At 32.2% G+C, this 21,675-nt stretch overlaps 2 protein-coding genes across 3 annotated transcripts; both read right to left on the bottom strand.

Moving 5' to 3' along the window:
- Positions 1 to 67: 67 nt before the first annotated feature.
- LOC11408741 (histone H4) lies at positions 68 to 561 on the bottom strand. The gene has a single exon (XM_003606518.3). It carries the CDS (start codon positions 547 to 549, stop codon positions 238 to 240), a length of 312 nt encoding a protein of 103 aa, XP_003606566.1. The 5' UTR covers positions 550 to 561; the 3' UTR covers positions 68 to 237.
- Positions 562 to 6,566: 6,005 nt separating this feature from the next.
- LOC11407623 (zinc finger protein CO3) lies at positions 6,567 to 10,207 on the bottom strand. Of its 2 annotated transcripts, none has more exons than XM_039833794.1 (3): positions 9,794 to 10,171; positions 8,296 to 8,415; positions 6,567 to 6,940 (listed from the first exon to the last, which is right to left on the bottom strand). In XM_039833794.1, the coding sequence occupies exons 1-3, from the start codon at positions 10,109 to 10,111 to the stop codon at positions 6,710 to 6,712; spliced, it is 669 nt and encodes a 222-aa protein (XP_039689728.1). In that variant the 5' UTR covers positions 10,112 to 10,171; the 3' UTR covers positions 6,567 to 6,709. The 2 variants fall into 2 exon arrangements, with proteins under 2 accessions (XP_039689728.1, XP_003606565.1); XM_003606517.3 differs by having other exon boundaries at positions 6,573 to 6,940; positions 8,236 to 8,415; positions 9,794 to 10,207.
- Positions 10,208 to 21,675: the final 11,468 nt, after the last annotated feature.

Here is a 21,675-nt window from a genome sequence, read left to right as displayed (position 1 = left end):
ACTGAACTACTGAAATTTCATTAACAGATCCAAAATCAAAATCAAAATCAAAATTAAAAAGAAAACGAAAATAGGATGGTTGTAACTTTATAATTCATAATAGTGAATTGGATTACAGAATTGCTGCAAAAATATTATAAGATCGATTCCTAAAAATCTACCTAATTATCCGTACAGCAACAATTTCGTACCAAAATTAAACATCAATTACAACCAAAATAAAATCCAAGAGAAACCCTAACCCCCAAATCCGTAAAGGGTTCTTCCCTGTCTCTTGAGGGCATAAACCACATCCATAGCAGTAACCGTCTTCCTTCTAGCGTGCTCAGTGTAAGTCACAGCATCTCTAATCACATTCTCCAAAAATATCTTCAACACGCCACGTGTCTCCTCATAAATCAAACCACTGATACGCTTCACTCCTCCTCTACGAGCAAGACGACGAATCGCTGGCTTTGTTATTCCCTGGATGTTGTCACGAAGCACCTTACGATGTCGCTTTGCTCCACCCTTTCCCAAACCCTTTCCACCTTTTCCACGCCCAGACATCTTGATCTGAAATCAAAAAGCTTCTTTCAATGAGAAAATGAAGAAGATATTTACAATTTGTAATTTGTTTGTTTTAGATGAAGATTGATTTGTGAGTGGTTGTTATTTATAGGGATTGAAGTGAATGGATCGATCCGTGTGAGTTTTCGTTATAGGTTGTGGGCCGTTGATGGGAGGATAACGTGCGGTTCAGATGTGAGATTTAAACTTGGAGCGGATCGATGACGTGGCGAGAGAAAGTTAGTGAATGGTTTTGTTGCAAATTTTTTGGCCTTTTGGAATGTTTGGCGCGTTGGAGTTTTTCAGTTTTTTGCGATTTCGAATTTCGAATGTGGGAATGCCCCGCCTTCTGAAAAATGTGGCTTTATTTTATAGAGAATATTTATAAATATGTTTTACTTAATTAATACTAATTTGTTTTGAGAACAATTGAAGAATTGAACTAGCTAATAACAATGACTACAATTTATGAAACTAGTACAAATAAGAACAACTCATTTTGGTTGTAAAATGTTGGATTTTATGGATAACATACAACTAAAATATAAAATGTTCTTATCAATAGAGTAATGCGTGAACGCTCTCATCATTGCTATGTAAAGTATGAGACTATATATTAGAACCCCTTCCTCGGCTTAAGATAGGTTAAAAGATCGTAAACTATGGTCGACTTCACTTAATCCAATGTTAACATTAATCTTTTCAACTAACCAACTGATTTATCCTTCCAATCATTAGGTCACCATCCTTTTAAGTATTCAACCTTAAGACTTTTCTTTCTTAATTTGTTGCCCCTATTTCTTTGAAACCCTTTTTTGTTTATGAATTTTTTTGGAGACCATTACTACCATGTCTTATGTCGATTCTAAAAAACGTGAATATAGTTACGGTGAAGTTGGAAGTTCTTTTTTCAAATTTGTTGCCATCCTCATCAAATTCACACTAAGTTGACATACCAACGTCGAATCACTCATCTGCTTTGTTCCCTCTTCATGGTCATCCTTCCTGCAAACCATCTTTTTCGGCTATAGAAGATGGAGCCATGCTTATCAGGGATCCCTTTGTCTAACAAATAACTATCTCTTATCCTCTTTCATGTTTTGGTTTTCAATTGAGCCCTTTGATTTCATGAATTATCCGATCTTGATACAACCCTATCTTACTTGGTTGTGTTGACTGGAGAAAAATCATGGAAAAATCTTGAAAAAAAATTCGGATACTTATGACGTTATCATGCTTTTTGGATCTGCCATAAGGTTTGATTCAAACTTTTACCAAGGATTCCTGAACTATTGGTTGACGAGTACCAATATTTTCGTCTTTCATTGGGAATGAAGACTTGTATATGTAGTTGTTATTCTTGGATTGGTGATTGGGGACTATTCTTTTAATCACTATATTCTTTCAATCTTGGGAAACTGAGGACTCTTCTTAAGGATTGTAAGTTGTCATGCGTCAGGTTTTTTTCAGCTAATGCTAAAGACAATGGTTCAATTTCAAAAGTCGAATGCATCATCTTCTTTATTTAATAGTTCAACAAGTTCTCTGTTTCTTCTAGATCTGTAGTCGTCGTTCAAGAACTAGACCTATAGACGGCCTTTCTGCACAACTCAAAAGGAATCATGATGTCTTGCGGTTCTCTTTTCATTTAATCCTTCTACCTAGACCTATACACGGCCTTGCTGCATAACTCAAAGGGAATCATGATGTCTTGGGGTTCTCTTTTCATTTAATCCTTCTACCTATTTCTTTTTAACACTGTGGATTGATTGCGCACAGGAAAACCTATTAGTACCAATAGTGGGCCTATTTGGTTCCTTTAACTGTGGATCAGACTATACTTTCTATAATTTTGTATCTAGAGTCCTACACCACTAGAGGAAATTCCTAAAAGACTCATATGGGAAGGTTTGGTGCGGCTCTCAATGACATCGGTTGAAGCTTGTGAAGAAACTAAGACAATGTATTTCCTCAACCATCCCATCAATTGGTACCAAGGTACAAAGGTACCATTATCTTGGGATGGCCTCAATGATTGAAGTTAAATAAAAAATCAGAAGGGTATGCCTTTTATAACTTTAATCATCGGAGAAAGAAGAATGTTGGCTTTGTACGATGAGTTAAGAGCGTGGGTTGTGATTAACCCAAATCAATTGCAAATTTGTTGACGTGTGGATTGACTGGAGAGTCATAGAAGACTTGACTGAGAGAATTACAAAGATTGTAGCATTTACAAGGTTGTCACACCAAATGATTGGTGTTATGTATGGATGGGGAAACGAGAAAGGTAGTTTAAGGGTTGGGTGAGGGGTTGTCGACCTCATTTGTTTTGATCTATACATGGTTAAAGGAAATTCAAATGGGACTATGATGAAGGACTTTTCCAAGGTTCAAGATGTGTTTAAGTATCAAAAGAAAGGCATGTCTTTTGACCATTGGGGTTGCAAAAGGGTTTGTCTCACATGCAATTTAGAACTTACTACGACAATATTGTACTGAGGATTTGAAAGTATTACTTATGTGGCCGTTAACGGTGTACAATAACCGTGTTTGGCAAATCGAAAAGGTAAGTGTATCTGGACGGAAGAATTGCGTACGACATGAAACAGCTAACGAACTCCCACAAGGATTTTGAAGATTATACTTACAAGATTGGAAGAGATGAGACACAAAAGTTATGTGAAAAATTAGAGGATTTTGCTTAGTGAAGAAAAGAAAGCCATGGTGGCAACACATCAAGGAAAATAGAATTTGATAGTTAGCGACATTGAGGGTCAAACAATGATGGAAGTGCAAAGTGTCTCAAGAAATGTTTTGTATGTTGAATTTCGTGGAGGACACAAAAGTTGAAAATGATCAAGTTGTATGAACTTTGAAAGGGAACTAAGAATTATGGGATGACAAACTCATTCGGGACAATAAGAATTTATTGGTAAGAGAATATTCAATGGGAGTGACATAAACGTTTCTTGCCAATAAATAACGTTTTGGTGTGACACCAAAGATTTTGAGTTTCATAGTAGTCAAATTTTTTTGTTTAAGGAAGTTTAAAAGTGAGTTCCATAGGATTAAAGTATTAGTTTTATACAATTGAAAGTGTAAAAATGAAAGAGTGAATAAAAAATCAACAATGCTTAATATTACAAGAGGCCTTTTCACGAATGTAGACAAATTTAAAATTTAAAGTATTCCTTTTATTTTCAAAATCCAGCAAGTTAAGTTAAACTTCTATAGAAGTAGAATAGAAAGCACCATATACCAACAAACCTTATTGGTTTTTTGTTCTTCATGACTCATCTTTCTCACACACTTTTATTAGGCCAAATATTTAAAAATTCATATTAGAGTACACAAATTCAAATTTAGAAGACTAAACTAAAAATGTAAATAAAGCTTTGACAAAAAAAATGTAAATAAAGCTTCTCTAATTCTCCTTAACATACGCAACGAGAGAATGTTCAATTTTGTTTATAAATAGGATGTCTTTCGCACATGATAGTAAAATTAATCCCTCGAGTTTTGTTTGAGTTAAATGGACGATAAACTCTCTTTATGAATTTTAACGTTGTTGCATGTTCAATGTTTCGAACTTATAACCTCAGTTAAGCTAGAATATAGCCATGCAATCTAATCTAATCTAATCACTCTTAGGGTTAATTTTTCCTTTCTCTAAAACTATTTAAAGTTCTATTTATTTGAAGGAAAAAAATAAAAACAAAAATCATGACTAAGCAAACAAAAGACAAACAATAATTGGGTTTTCACTTTTGTCCATGTTTGCGATTTAAGATATTAAAATGCCGCACATATATAAACATGGTGGCTAACACACCGCCGGATGACACTAGAAATAGAAAATAAAAAACTACTACTCTATAGCCTTTAGCATTAGGAGCAACATGATTCAAAAAACATGACCATAATCAATCCTCAATTCCACAGCTTGTTTATTTAGCTAATGTGCTCGATTCTCTAATTAACTAATGATGATCAAGGATGATAATTACACCCAAACTTATTTGGTATATATAATCAAGCTGAAGTTCTTGCATTTGTGATCGAAATTTATGTGTTTAGATTGACAATGGTATCGAGAGAATCATGGTGAACCAATACCGGCAAAAGCTATATTTTAGAGCTTCATAAAATTGCAATGCCGCCATATTTTACGTAAAGTCGATCCAAAGATACATTATACTACATCATATTTGACATTAAAATAACAAGCATCTTCACTAAAAAACTTCATTTTGAATCTTGGCTTAAATGCTACACGGAAACGTTGCTGGCTCAAGCCTATCAAGCACTTCTTGGCTTGTGCCATGCCCCACAACTTACATGCTTTTTTACTATATTTGTCCTTTTCAAAGCATCAGTAATTGAGTAATGATATTTGAACAACTTTTTTGCTACAACTTTTGGGACAATCTTGTTGTGCTCTCTTTTTATTGGTCAAAAACAATGGAGAGAGACAAAGAAAGAGAGAGAATAAGAAGATAATGTGAGTATGAAAGAGAAAGTTGTAAAAAATTGTACAAAAATGATTGTACAAATATCATTTCTCTTAGTAATTTAGTTGAAATAAAAGAAAATTATATCTTAAAAATACAATACAAGCTAAAAGCTAAACATTTGTTAATGTAAATCTTCTCTTCTTCTTTTAAGTGAAAAGCCTTTATTTCCGAGCTTAAAGACAATTTCAGAGCACTCCACTTTTTTTTTCTTCCTAAATTTCACTGTAAAGAAGTGATAGGTAATAGGTACTACCGAAAGTGATTGCCACTAAAATATTTCATCTCCTTCTTACATCTCTTGTCCTTTTTTCGACACTTCTTTTTTACTAATATTTCTTCATTCTTTTTTCATATAAAAACATAATCATTAATCAACAAAAGAACATATATAATATAATTTTATACATACAAAATACATAGGAATCAAACCTCAAGTACAACTTGTTAAACATTTTATCCAACAAGACAATGTTGCTATTGAGGCCTAGTCTATAGAAAAGATATGAAAAGGGCACTAATTTTTTTTCCTAAGACTGAAAGTCTAAGTTTGCACATGGTCACATCCATGATTAAAATAACTATGGTTCTGTTTGGTAAAAATAGCGGATAGCTTAGAAGTTAGCCGATAGCTTTTAGCTGATAGCTGATAAGTTAACTGAAGTGTTTGGTAAAATTAGCGATTCAACTAGCTTATAAACGTAAAATGACATAAAAGGGTATTTTTAATTCATTATAAAATTTGTATCAATTGATATTTAAAATATTTAAAATTTCATAGTTTAAATATATTAATCTAATATGTCTTTTATATGTTATTTTTAAATTCATAAATTGGCTAATGTTTTATTTAAAATTGATTTTATTTCAGTTTTTAGACTTTAAAAAAAAATTAAACAAAACCTTTAAAAAAAAATTAATTGTTACCCACTAAAACAAAATTAAACGTATTGACCCAAAATCAAACAAAATTTTGTTTTTAGACTTAAAAACAAAATTAAACATAACGTAATATGATTTATTTAGGCAAACGTAACATATATTTTTTTAAGAAAAAATGTAGTTTTTATTTTTGTAAACATGAGCAAATATTTTGTGAAAATAAATAAAAGCGTGAGCATATATATTTAGTTAAAGTGAAATCTGGGATTAAAAGTGCTATGTTTTTCTTCAACGTAGTTATTTATTACAAAGGGTGGATATGAATTTTTGTTAAATTGATAAGGGTAAAAATGAGACAAAAAATGAGAAGCTATAAGCTATAAGCTCAAACGCTACTTGGAATAGCTTCTGAAAAATAGCTTATAAGCTCGTGAAATAAGCTATAAGCTCATGGTCAAAAAGTGTTACCAAACAGAGCTTTTTTTGTGAAACGAGCTTATAAGCTATAAGCTAAGAGCTAAAAGCTCTTTTTTTGATTCACATTTATATTACCTACTTTGATTAAAATGAACTGAGATACTTAAAAAAGTGAAAGATAAACAATTAGTGCATGTTTGAATTTTTTGAGAAATTGACATTATCACGATGAATCATTGTAATTTGTCAAACTATACGTTAGAACTTTACAAGATTACAATATCACTGTAATTTTATCAAACTCCCTATCAATTCAAATTTATACTTAATTAATCAGCCATGCAATTATTTTAATACAAGACGCTATAGGAGGAACTATGATGCTCCTCAGGAGCAAGATTTGAAGTAGGAACCAATGAATCAAATAAACTGTCCCAATTTTCTTCTTCCTCATCTTCCAATTCTTCTCCATTACTAATATGGCTCCATTGATTTGGTGGATTCCTTACAATTTCATCATTCTTAGCAAATCTCCCTCTAATACGTGGCCTACTGTCTGCCAATGTCTTCCTACAAACATACTGATTCCCAAAAGAAAACAAAATTAAGGTTTTATATTTTCATAATAAGAACAAACTAAGATTTGTTACTGTACATTATTGGATCATGACTAAATATATAGTATTCAGGTGGAGCAATATATAACTATGTACAGTACAATGTGTTGGAGAGTAACACAACACTCATAATTGCTTAATTTATGAGTAATGGATTATACCAAAAACCTCGTATAATAAGACAAATGTGAGATAATTTTCATGCTTCATAAATCACAAATTTCGGGAAATGTTGCAATACACACAATTTGATATTTTCAGTGTGGCCAGCAAGACTCTACCATGCAAAGAAACAAAAGAACAAAATCAAGAGCCAATTCTAATTTTCATTCTTCATATCATTTTGATGATTGAAAGTATTACCACTTCAGTTTATTTTTGAAAAAACTAGGGTTTGTCCAACTTTTTACTGTTTCCATTAACTTTCAAGCTTAGATGTGATTTTAGCAATGATATTTTTCATGAGTGGTTAAACTTTTCACAAAGTTTTCTCCATTCATTGGAGTTTCTTTTAAGCTTTGTTTGCAAGTTTTGAGGGGATGGGAGTGAAGTGTTTTAGAAAAAAGGAAGGAACAAGTAGAAGAAATAGAGTATATTGAGAGGGGAGAGTTTTGGGGGGTTAATTTTTCTCCGTAATACAAAAACCTTATCATTTGGAGAAACTAAAAAGTTGTATTGGATTAGAGTTTTAGGGGTTTTTGGTGTGTTTATATGAATTCTTCAAATTTATTCTATATATGTTTTTATAATATTCTTAATATTAAAAATATATGAATCATAAGGATTAGTTTATATCTTTCTCTAAAAAAACACTCTTTCAAAAAAATGTAAAAGATTTATCTATTTCCCTTTATATATTTCCCACCTCCCAAAGTCCTTCCTTCTCCTCCCCTCCAAACTTCCAAACAAAGTCTTGGGTGCATTCCTTATTAGTTAATTTCTTTCTTTCATCTAATTTTTTTTTAGGCATATTTGGATAGTATAAGTAATTTGTTTTGGGAAGAATTTAATCTTCCAACTCAAGTTTTTTATAAGTGGATCAATAAACCATTGTTTTAAAAACCAAGTCGAACCATATATACTGTTCAACTAATTTAACCGCGAATCGAAATTGTCTACGATTCGGCTATATGAACCATGATTTGGAGGTCTCGCCAGACTATTATATTTATTAAGTTTTAAACAATCTTGGGTAGACTATATAGAGACATATTAAAATGAGACAAATTATTATTAATAAAAAAAAAGACAAAATTAACCTTAATTTTCTTATTGTAGTTCCTCTGATTTTTCTTGCTTCTATATCTCTCAATCCTCACCTTCTTTTCCTCTGGGCTGTAAGGACTGGCTGGTCTGCTCATTTCTTCTATTATCATGTTACTCTCTGTTGACAAAGGACTATCCGATTGATGATAATATTGTTGCATTCCACCAACTCTCTGTACATACGGACAACATATATTAAAACAAAAACACCATTAAATTCTTATAGGATAGATGTAAAATGGTATGTATTAAGATGTCTCTTGTTAACTCCTCTAACAAAAAATATGACTTTTATTTTTTTTTAATGGAAAAAATATAACTTACATATATCTAACATTCTAGAATTTCTGCCCTACTAGAAGACTATGCACAACAATTGAGGTCGCATTTACCTTAAAAAAAAAAATTGAGGTCGCATTGCACTATCAGATTATTTTTTTGAAATATGAATACAAATGAGAGAGACAAAGAAATGAATTTCATTTATAAATTCAACGTCTCTAACACTTAGCGAAAAAATTGTAGACAATTCTCCATAATATTTAAGATTGCAACATTGTCCCAATGGTTAGTGTGACTGCTATTTAAAACCATGTTTCACACTTCTTTTTTGCTATTTTTCTCCTTACACTTGTGAAATCTTGCAAGGAATCCTTTCTAGTTTTGTAAGAAGAAGATAATTCCATCTAATTCTTGAATGCAAAATTGGAATATAAATTACCCACACAAAAAAAACACGATGATGAAATGGGGAATGAATAAATGAACACACACAATGATTTTAACTCTCCAAATTTTGTTAATACGGAGAGTTAAAATCATGGCCTCTTATTACTTTCTTAACCTACATAAATGAAAAATGGTTCTTCAAATTGGAATTTAAACGTTTCCTAATATCTGAGGAATCCAAACCCTTGTATTAGATTCAATATGTTAGTGAAAAATTATCGTTATTTTTTTTTTCTTTCTAAATTATACCATAGGTATTTCTTTTTTAGATTTGAAATCCCCAAAATTGTTGCACTTAAATTACTTAAATGACTTAATTGGTACGGAAAAAATTTAATGAACCAACTTGTTACAATTTATTAACTTAAAGGATCAAAGCGGTACAAAAAAAACTTTAAGGACCAATTTATTATAATTAAATAACTTAAATGATCTCTAATGTAATTTTGTCTTTTTTTTTCTTTTCTATGAAGTAGTATAAAAATTAGAATATCACACTTTTTAAGTGTAAATAATTGAAAAGTCACGGGTTTGAATCGGAGCCTCTGCAAACAGATGTTCAAGTGATGGGACGACTATTCCCTCAAAAAAAAAATTGATGGGACAACTATTATTGTTATTAGGGAAATGTTAACTAGGGCACTCGTTAATGACCTTAAATGATAAACTTTTATGAAAGTTAGAGTAACTGGTGCATTGAAAATTGAAAAATTTAACATTTTTAAAAAACAATTACTTAATTTAGAAAGTTTAAAGAGTGCCCCAAAGTCACCCGTTAAAAGTGGATTTTAGAGGAAGATGATATTGTAAACGGAGAATAACCTGATCAAGATCACCAGTACTGTAAACTCGCCGCACCGGACCATTTTCCTGATCAAGCAATTCAGCAAACAAAGTAGAAAAAGGGTGGTGGTGTGGCACATCATTCTTTTGCAGAGAGTGGCTACTAATGCTTCTCTGCATCAATCTGTCCGGCGACCCCAGGTAGCTAGCACACCCGCTGCTACAGCTATTATAATTTCCTCCACCACCACCACCACCACTAGAGTTGAGCTGTGGGACCGACTCGTACTCACCGAGGTGGTTGTGCTGCTGCAGATCAGGTGTGGTGGAGAATGTGATGTTGAAGTTTGTATACATGCTGAATGAGTTATTGCTATTTATCACTATTATGGTAAAGAAGAAGAAGAGAGTGAGTGAGTGAAGAAGATGAAAGGGGAGTGTTGAGTATTTAATACTTTTTCGTGCCGAACACACACACAACATGACAAAATAGTAATAATAATAAGCCCCACTAATTTCACTTGTTTCTTTTTCTTAGAATTTTTTTTTAAGAAAAGACAATGAAAAAATTATAAGTTGAGAGGAAAAAGTGATGAAACGTAAAATATGAAGTCATTATTTGATGTAAGAGTTGACTTGTTTTTTTCATTATTTGATGTAAGAGTTAACTTGTTTTTTCCATCGATACTTTTACTCTTTTTAACATCTTTTTATCTTATTTAGACAATGTTTGTCAAGATGTACATAGACTTATGTACTTGATTTATACCGTGAGAAATACATAAAATTAAGTAAAGCAAGTGGTTAATGACTTGTATTTTTATGGTATTAATAAAGTAGTCGGAAGAGTTGATGACATATGTGATAGGAAAATAGTTAACGAAATAGATTTTTATGGTTAATCATGATACGATGTTGTTGTATTTGTGTCACAAAAATACTTCTCAAAATTGCCCCGCAAAGAAGTATTGTTCGTATGGTGAACAATAAGATGTGTTTATATTTGATTTTAAGTTTAGTGTCAAAATAACATCATTCTTTTAACATTAACATCATTTTAATAATTAAAATTCTTTGACACCCTAGAATTTTGTTATGAATCAATACCCCTATAAAATTAATTAAAATTTAATTTCAATTAAATAATTAAATATAATTGGCATGAAATGATAGAAGGTTGGGTATCACACTCAACAAAAACTCTAAGATACCATATTATTCACCTTTTAAAAATAGCTAATGTTTGGTTTGTTCCACATTAGCGGTATAAATTGATTCAACGACGTGCATAATTGGTTTTGATATGTTTTCAAGTACCTTTAAAATTGATTCAATCTTGAAGTTAGAATTTAGAGCTTTTCCCTCTAAAATTGGTTTTTACTCTTGAATTTATTGTTCAAATAACTTTTATTCTTATATGAATATATATAAAAATAAATCACTTTACATTAATTCGATTCACTTTTATCCATGATCAATTTTATATAATTAATTAAATGGAAATATTAAATGTTAATGTGTTAGGTTAGTTGTAAATAAAGTTTATAATTAAAAAAAAGATTAAAAAATGTACAAACGTTCATTGTAATTTTATCCGACTGAAAGAATTTATCTTTATAGTTGTGCATGTAATACACACCTTACACATGCTTCTCAAATTCTTTTAATTGTGTCACTTGAAACACTTGAACTATGTCTTTGATACAATGTCTATTTGATGTGATGATATGTCTAATTTAATAAGGAAAAAGAAGGAACGGTTTCTAGAAAATGGCCCTCAGCATGGAAGGCAGGGATGGGTTGCATACAAGTTAGGGACTTGATAGTAGAACTAAAAATGACGGCTTGATGTCACTAGGATCTCTTATGAAATCTTTTCAATCATTTTGATTCTATAAATTCTTTATGTATATAATATAATTCAAATTTCATTTCGGAGCTTGCTAGGTTCTCTCTAAGTCTAACACATTGGTCAAAGGAAAAACAAAACTGTAGAAAGTAGTATATTTTCCTTAAAAAAAGTAGTATATTTTCCTACGTGGTCTCAACTTTGTGCAGTAGAATATATGAAAGTTTTGCCTCCCAAATGTCATCAAATCAATTCAATGGTACCCAACTTGCATATGACCCCACCACTTCCCTCCACAGAACTGCCTCCCTTGGTCCCTCCATGTGCAGAAACATTACAGTATAAACAAATAGTTAGTTAATTAAGCCAGAGTTTCTTAACAATCATAATTAACATGGAGATAAAACTTTCCTAATATAGGCTTTTTGGTAAATATATTGATTGGATTTTTAACATTGAGGTCATTTTTCTCATCATGACGATCGTTAATTAGAAATATATACGACTTTTTTTAAGGAAAATATACTACAGTACTTTCTACGGTTAATCAAGTGTGAATCAAAAGTAGTTTTTAATCAAGAAGAAAGATTATTGAGTAAATCACCGAATTGGTATTTATCTTTGTATCAAATTTTTAAATTGGTCTTTGACTCTATTAATAATTCAAAATAGTTTCTATCTTTGTCAAACGTTTTTTAGATTGGTCTTCGACTCTATTACTTGTTTTGTATTTTAAGTCATTAACGTAACAAATAAGATCCAAAACACATTATATCATTAACCACTAAATAATATTCAAAAGACATTGAGCCATGAACACTAAAAATACAAAACAACTAATAGAATTAGAGACTAATCTGAGAAACATTTGACAAAGACAAGTACTATTTTGAGTTATTATTAATAAAGTCAGGAACCAATTTAAGAATTTGGTACAAATACATGAACCAATTTGATGATTTACTCAAAAATTATTTTTTTAGTCAAGTAAAAAAACAACCTTTTTAGTTAAGAAGGAAGACGACCAACTACCAAGAAAGATGAGATTGTATTGCATAGTTAACTAACTCCCTAAACTAAACATTATAAAGTAACTAACTTCCTGAACTTGTATTAGCTACAATAATAACAAGCTAAGTCAATTAGAGTTGGAGCCAGTTTGATAGTGAATAGTGAGAGTTTGGGAATGCTCGGCATAAATTTATCTTTTCAATAAAAACGTTTGTATATGTAAATTTGACCGAACTCTATTATCAATTTGTGCAACGGAGCTTTGCCTATATTTTGAGGGAATGCAATAACTGTGCAAATTGGTTAGTTAAGTTTACGGTTATACATATTGACCTGTTGATTATATGAATTTCTCCACCGCAAATAGTTCTCACTCTTTTTGCCGAGTACTCCGAGATTTTAGGCAATAAGTTGATTAGTTTGTTTGTCTTTTTTTTTTCTATTGATAAAAAAATTTGTGTAACGGGGATGGTGCCATTCATGTGAGAAAAACCATAAGTATACCAAAATGTCAAAATTGATATTTATTTGAACTAAATTATTATTTTTAATTTTAAACTAATTTCATGTATTAAAATTTACTTTAGATTGAGTGAATTGAAAGTGAGACAAGATAAAGAGAGTGATTTAATTCAAAAAATATATAAATTGAAATTCATAACTGAAACTACACTAAAAGCCAAAATGCATAATGCTAGGAAGCCAAAATTCTTGTTCTATTATTTTTATTTTTTATTTATTATCAAAAGCCAAAATTCTATGATCATGCAATAATATTGAGTATGTGTTTCATTTGTGGAGAATTGAATTTAATGGAGTGGGGTTATGCTTACTTGTAAAGTTGAACTTTTGTCTATGCAGAAATGAAGTGGGGTTTATATGCTTACATGGATAGTTAAATTGTTGCCAATATGGAGAAGACGACGAAAATGGTTATGGCCCAACACAACAAGATTGTGGTCTCTTGTCAACAGGATAAACAAACAGTTTCTCCACTTCCATCATTCTCTTTTTTGACCCTCTCACTCTGTTGCCAGTATCTCTTACTTAACGGATTAATTATCATTTTTAAGGTAGTGATTTTATGCTTGATTATGCAATAGTTACTTTTTTTTTTCTTCTTTTCATGTAGTCTAGCGGTTAGAATTCACTTTTTTAAGGCGATGACACTAGGACGTATAACATTTTTATTATAGTTTTTATGTAATTTTAGTCGAGTTCGGGTGATTATGCGTGAGTTATGAGATGCAGAAAGTGTATTTCAAGTGCACGAGCAAAGGAAGCATTGTACTACGATTTTAAGGATCGTACTATGATGTTGGAACGTCATGAAGAACTTTTGTTATTGGAAAAATCGTAGTACGATCTTCAAGCATCGTACTACGATATGAAGGAGCGTCTGATGGAGACATGCGGTTAATGAGGCCATCGTACTACGATTAAGCATCGTAGTACGATTTTTGCGAATCAGATTTTTTCTTATAAGCTGCACTTTGAGCCAAGGGTTGGAAATTTTGGAGAAAGAAATTGACTTTTGGAGCTGGAGAGAAAGTGGAAGACCATCAAAACTCATATCCGGTTACCAATTTCATGTAATGAATCCTTCTTTCATATTAGTTATTTGTGTTTTAGCCATGAGTAGCTAGATCCTTTGTGATTAGATCAAGAGATGATTATGTTCTAGCTCATGTTTATATAACATGTAACTCTTAATCGTTATGAATGTCATTATAGTTTATTTAATATAAATTGTTCTTAATGCATTTATGATTATGACCCAATATAACTGATTCAAGAGTATATATGACTATTGACACTAGCTTGTAACTCGGAAATATTTATACTGTTCAATCTAGGGATGGAGCGTTGTTAGGTTGTGACACTTAAATTAACGGACTTAAAACCTTTTATGATTATAGGTTCACCTAAGGGATTAGGGAATTATAATCAGAAAAGACGGCTTTGGATCAAGGGATTGACCTAAGCTATTTTGTTAATTTGTCTTAAACTTGATAGTGTTCGCAAACTTAAGAAACAGGTTGATAATGAGTGATGAACAGATGAATCAATTGACCTAATCATCTCTCCACCACCACGACCCCCATCCCCCCCCCCCATTTTCAAAGTAAAAGTTGAAACAGTCACTGTGGATACGAATCTTATAAATTTTATTACTTCGATTTAAGTTAGCACATTTGCTAAATCTTTATCAAGTTTTTGGCGCCGTTGAATCCTTTCAACTTGGAAATTTCGTTGTTGTTTAAGATTTATGTCATTTAATTTTTTTTTTGTCTGCATATTAAAAAAAAATTAAAGAAAAAAATATTATGATGTATGCTCTTCATGTTTATCTCATTATACTTTGTTGCTATAAAGTTTATCCAAGTTTTGTAGCAATGTTAGATAGGTTCTGCCTGTATGATACTGAAGAGGTTGTTACCTTGTTGTATGAAAAATATTTGCTATCTCGCAAGATAAAACATTGGGATGATAAGATCTCAAGATTAAATGTGAGATGTGATTTTTATGAGGCGAGTCATCAGGGTACAAATTGTGAAGGGCTGAAAGAGTTTATCAACATCGATTATAATACTCAGCTTCAAAATATTTTAGATGATTTCTTGAGATTAAATCAAATTTCATTTGAGAAATTTGAAGTTCAGTGTGGTGATCTTGTTGAGAAAGCATATGAGTCTCATCAAAAGTTGGTTGAGATGGAGACTGAGTGTCAGGCTACTGTGGTTGACGACAGTCCACAAGTGATGAGTGTTGGTCTCTACCTGAAGCCTCAACAAATGGGGGTTTGAAGAACTCACTCATGTGCAAATGAATACATATCATTCTTTAAGGTGGGAGAACTTAATTTCCAAAGGATTAACGGTGAGCGCATGGGAGCATCTGCTACTTTGTATGATGTTCATGGAATTCCTACCAAACAAGATGAAGAAGAAAGATGACATATTCTTTCTTTCATATTTGTAGAAATCGGGGCACGATTTTGGATAACTTCAATTGTACTATGTACGAACTTGAAAATCAGGTCATGATTTGACAAGATATGAAACACTATTTAAGCACTCCTTAACCCATTTGTTGAGTAAGCTTGGTGAATCTCATGGAAACCAAATGAGGGAAATTTTAGGGTATTTAGATACTAAAGGTTGAGACTATTTGAGTGAGGTTCAAAGCTTCAAGATGTGAATCTTGGAGAACAAAAAGAGGGGGCTCTTGGGAGAGGGCTGATACCTTTTGGAGAGAGACTCATAGGGTTAGGAAACACATCAAATGAGAGTCTTTGTGAGCAATTTGGGCGAGTCTTAGGAGACCAAAAGAGAAGATCCTTAGAAAATCAAAGGATAATGGTTGGTTCTCTTTTGGGGGGTTAGATTCTAGAATTGGAAAACAATTAGGTAACGCTTTGAGAAAGTGAAAATCATTGAGTGCCTTGTTCATGGAAAGAGATTGAAAAATGGATAAAAATTAGGTTTGTTCTTGGAGAGTTTGTTGAAGCTAATTTCTTGTAACCCTTTTGTATCTCTTCGTAAAGAACTCATTGGTAGTGGATTAGAGAAATCAATCTCCCCCGGAGTAGGTCATTGTTGGACCGAACTGGATAAACATTTCTTGGTGTTATTTTTTCTATACTCTCTTTATCTTATTTATTCTTTGATATTCCATTGTGGTTTTACTTTAAACTTGGTTTTTAGATTATATCTAGATAGAGGTTATTGATTGGCAGATACTTGTATCACAAATCTCAATTTTATTGATGCGAGATTTGAAGTTACCCGATTCACAAGACAATCGAGTACTATGTTGTTAAGCTAATACAGTAATAGGTTTTTTTTTTCTTCCCTTTATACACGGCTTTACTGTGCATTAAGTTATAGACACCCCTACTGTTACCAACTTCCATACTAGCTAGGGGAAAATAGAAATAATAAGGCTAAAATATGCATTTCATCCCTGCAAATATAGGTCATTTGAAATTTCATCCCTGAACTTAATAATCCTCCCATTCTTTCCCTGCAATTGTTAATCACTTCAAATTTGGTCATAATCACATTTTTTTGCTGAGGTGGAGGGTAATTAGCGACGTGTCAGCTGTTGACTGTTCCATAACACTGCTGACTCAAACAAAATGGGATGAATAGACAAAATTGCCCTTAATGAATCAAACTAGCGTGGAAAAGACGTTATTGCCCTTCTTCTTCCTCCTCTGAAATCATTTTCTTCCTCCGCTTAAATCTTCTTCTTCCTTCTTCCTTAATGGACCGAACCAATTTCCTACACCATCACACACCATCACCTTCTTCCTTCTTCGTCATCGAATCATAACCAGCGTTATTGTCGCCGACCCTTTTTATAGCATCTCAAATCTGCTTCGTCAACCCATATGAAAACCCATCTCCCTTCAAAGACCCTCTTGTTGTTGTTTACCGCGCCTACATCCAGCAAGCACCACCATCCCCATTGCCGTCCTGCAGAACCACTTCATTGAAAAGGGGAATCAAAAACGCTGGTTTGGCTTCCTTTTTTTTATTTTCCTGATACAAACAGACGACCCCAATGCTTTCTCCATCTCACCTGTAAGCAAGTACATGAATCGGAATCAAAAATTCACTGATACAAGCACAAATTGGAAGCACGAATCGATGCTTGTGAATGGGAATGTGGAATTAAGATAAACGAGTCAACATATTGAAGCTCAACAAACTCTCCGATTGCGACACACTTGTCGGCGTCACCGTCAAACTCAAATCCACCGACGAACTCAGATATGGTTGTTAGATCTGTTTGTGTCATCGATGTGGCGGAAATTTCGTTTTGGATTACTCGACTGGTGTCTGGACTTGCGTTTTTTAGGCCGTTTATGGAGGAAGAAGACGAAAAGAGATTGAACGTAGGTCTTGGAGAAGGAAGAAGGAGACGGGGGTATTGTAGTAATTTTTCTTTGTTCTGGTTCCAATAAGGGTAACATGGTCATTTCTGATGGCTTTTGCCTAGTCATCACTGTCATAACCCACTCAGCGTCCGCCACATCGCTGCCATGCGTGTAATGACACGCCACCTCAGCAAAAAAATGTAATTAGGACCAAATTTCAAGTGATTAACAATTGTAGGAAAAGAATGGGAGGATTAGTAAATGCAGAGATGAAATTTCAAATGGCCTATATTTACAGGGATGAAATGCATATTTTAGCCAAATAATAAAATTGATGTAAAATATGAACACGTTGTAATTGAACGAGAAACAGTAACATCAATTAGATACTCATACAACACATCAAAGAGCAACATCAATAGCTAGTCTACGTAGTAATTCTTTAGACAATGATGTATGCACGTATAAAATTGGGCTCTCTATGTCAAGTCGTTATAGGTGGACGGTTTCTTTCTACAATCAACAGTTTATTTTTTATTTTTTGAGGAATTCAATCTATAGTTCTTGATGAGTTATCATGTTATATAGATAGATACCTTTGTCTATTAAGATGTTCGTTTCAATGTCTATTCTACTTATCAAGATAAAAAGATTGAGGGAGAGGAGCAAAGTGACATAGATAAAGTGATGGCAAATTGATTAAAACCATTTTGTCCAAATTTTCAACACTAGCCACATACAACAAATTAACTTCACAACATGCATGGATTTTGGTATAAACAAATTAAGAGAAGAGTATTTAGGTTTAATTGTACTATATTACTATGGGATGATCAAGTATCGTAATTGCGCAATTTTAATCCCCTGCTTTTTTGAACGATTTTAGTTCATTATGGTTCTCTTCTTTGTGGTTTTGGCCAGTATTTTTTCTCAAATTTATTTACATTAAGCTAACATTATTTATTGAGGTGACACAACTTTCACCCTCCATGTGACTTTTCTTTGAAATTAATAATTAAAAACTCTAAAAAAGTTGAAACCCTAATTCCTAATTAGGGATTGTATTCATTCTAGATTGTGTGAGTTTTTTTTTTTTTTTTGAAGAGGCCTAGATTGTGTGAGTTGATGTTGACATTTTCTTTTTAAGCCTGGTAAATGGTGTCATATGAGTGTAAAATTTGGAAGAAATTTGAAGAGGGACTATCGAATTACAAACGGAGAAAATATAACGGGTCAAAGTCGCTCACAAAAAGTGGAGGTAAAATTGCACACTCGCGATACTTAAAAAGTCAAAAGTGCAATTAAGCTTATATTTTTTCCACCAACACCGTTTCTTTTTAAACATTTGTTCAATCAAATTAAATTATGATATCATTGTCTTGTAAGTACCTTCAAATCGTAAAAGTTTGCCAAAATATTTGATAAGTCGTGGCGCGAATTTGAATATAAAATAATCATATTCTTTATAGTTAGTTTTTTTAGAGAATATTCTTCATAGTTAGTGTTTGTGAGAGTTTCACCGTTAGTTCTTTGAAACCAAAAAATAAATTATGATACCACTTATTTTATTTTATTTTTAGAATATCTTTATAATATCAAAATGGGGATATTAAAATTTGAATAATATAGGTAGGGGTCGAGATTCGAATCATAAACATCTCACTTATTCATCTTAAAAGGTGAATTTTTAGCAACTAAATTACTTGAAAAAAATAATTTACAAATTAAACCTCATTTGAATCAAATATAAGATTTGGCAAACCATAAAAGTGTCTCAAACTTAATTTTTTTTCACAATTTGGGAAAAAATTCCTTTGTTGATATAATCATTTGGAATATAGAGCAAAATAATGATTCAATCCTTCAACGCTTGGCATCAAACTACATATGTGTCACATTATAAGGTCATTTTAGGTTGGAAAAAAGTGCAAGTGGGCAACCACATCCCATATGCTCTTTAAATTGGTGGACGTTTGACAAATAATTATTTGAAGCAAAGTTGTGTGCGCAAATGGGATTATATGATATTTGATAGCAATGGATTGACAAGCATTTCGTCGTTTTCATATGTAAGTGCCCATATTCATCATCTAGACAAACCTAAACCCCTCCGAAAGAATAGGCTTTTTGGTTAATGAAATCTAGAATTGAATTATTATGGCATTGAAACTATTGTGTGAGCAGGGGTCAACTCAATCTTCTCAATAATAAGACGGTTATACTTTAACAAAAGTTTGGTCTAGTGCTATAAAAACCGATCTTAACCTTGTAGGTCTCGAATTCGAGCTCTGCTAATAATACCTTTAAAGTTTGTAAGTGTTTCTTGTTCTTTAAGATTTTCTCTGTCTTGAACTGAAATATCATCCTCTCATTATATATTTATCATTGTTGAAAGAATAAAAAAAGACGGTTAGGTTTTAGTTAATCACTTATGAGATTAGTATCATTATGGAATGTTGAGTCAAAAAGAGCCAAGGCTGACATGGAATAGTTGAATCTCTAGACATTTCATTTCACAAGCACACAATTGATCGCTGCATACAACTTATATGTGTTTGCTTAGTACTTAGTAGTGCTATGCTATCATGGTGATTAATAATGTGTTCCAATTCATGTCTCGCGATTCATAACAATGCAGCATCAATGACTCCTATTGATTCACAAATTTTGGGAATGACATTGACACGTAATCATATATGGTTGAACATTCCGTTCACACAGATGTGACAAAATAGGCGAACTAAACAAATTTGTATCTATTACTAATATAATAAAGGGGCACTTTATGCTTTGGATGATCAAATGGATTGTTTATAAGTTTGGAATTTGTATCTATTACTAATACACATAAATCGCGAAGATGACGGAACAACGATGGAGGAAGAAGGCGAGGGATGGAGGAACTGGGTGTTCTGGTTTGGAAGAATATGTCGTATTTGGGAATTAGGTTTCCATCAAATTTCTATTTTTCTTTTTAATTAAAAGTTATTATTATTATTAAATTTATTTGTTTATTATTTTTAAAAGATTTATGTTTATTAAAAGAAATGTTTAATGATACAGAATATAGTTTATCCACTTGTATTGTACCAAATCATTAATGAGTTTGACACGTCGGCAAAAAATAAGATAGAGGGAGCAAAAACATAGCTTTTAAGATAGAGGGACTAAAACTTTAAGTTTTTTTTTTGAAACAGGGAGACCAAAAATGCATTTAAGCCTAAAAAATTAAATATTTATTACTTTTTTTTGTAATTATATTTTTACATCTTTACATTATTAAATATTCTTCATTATTTATTTTTTAATGTCTTATATTTTTTGATGCATGTATTGTTTTTTATTTATTTTTGAACAAACAAAAATGGAATATATTAACACTGTTAAAGCAGCCCCCTCAACACAAGATGTACCGAAAAGACTGCTTAAAACGATACAAGCAGTTTAAAAATTACAACAAGTTGTTAACCTATGCCTAAACACGACAATGGGTTCGACAACCATATCTGATCACCAAACATGAATACAACCTTATTGGCTTTCAGCCACCACAAAGAATGATACCTTACTTTGTCTAATAATTGAACTAAGGAACTTTCTTTTTGCTTAAAAAGCCTGTTATTTCTTTCATTCCATATAACCCACATCGTGAGTAACCAAATAAACTGAAGAAAAGATCTCCTTGATTTCAAGCCACCTATGTAAAATGCAAAATGAGCACCATGATTTGATATATCACAATAATCCACACCATCAAAGCCTATCCAAGACCTCACCAAAAACCATAAAGAACCAAAGAAACTGCAAGACAAAAATAAATGTCGTGCATCTTCCACGAAACCACATCCTGTCACACATAAGCATGCCTCTGAATTCAAGATACCACGATATGCTAAATTAGACTTTGTAGGAAGTCTATCTCGAATCAACCTCCAAGCAAAAATAGACACCTTAAGGGAAACATGTTTGTGCCAAACCCATTCTTCGCAAAGACCATCCTACTGCACTTCCTAATTGATAAGCATAGCATATGCCCCGCGAACTGTGTAACCTTGACTAGGATCCGGTTGCCACTGCCACACATCATAGAAAAGAGGCTGCAAAGAAACGTTAGCAAGTAATAACCTTGATATAATGCCTTGATATATATTCTTTAAAAAAAATACCTTGATATAA

The sequence above is a fragment of the Medicago truncatula genome, chromosome 4, assembly GCF_003473485.1.
Source record: "Medicago truncatula cultivar Jemalong A17 chromosome 4, MtrunA17r5.0-ANR, whole genome shotgun sequence".
NCBI lineage: Eukaryota > Viridiplantae > Streptophyta > Magnoliopsida > Fabales > Fabaceae > Medicago > Medicago truncatula.
This window is presented reverse-complemented; position numbering and strand designations above follow the sequence as displayed.

Bases quoted from the DNA above. Each gene is read 5' to 3' on its own strand.
- LOC11408741 (XM_003606518.3), bottom strand. From the start codon at position 549: ATGTCTGGGCGTGGAAAAGGTGGAAAGGGTTTGGGAAAGGGTGGAGCA.
- LOC11407623 (XM_003606517.3), bottom strand. From the start codon at position 10,111: ATGTATACAAACTTCAACATCACATTCTCCACCACACCTGATCTGCAG. The intron at 8,416-9,793 runs GTTATTCTCCGT...CCGTATGTACAG, and splicing joins GTACTGGTGATCTTGATCAG to AGAGTTGGTGGAATGCAACA. The intron at 6,941-8,235 runs GTTAATTTTGTC...TTTGGGAATCAG, and splicing joins ACTACAATAAGAAAATTAAG to TATGTTTGTAGGAAGACATT.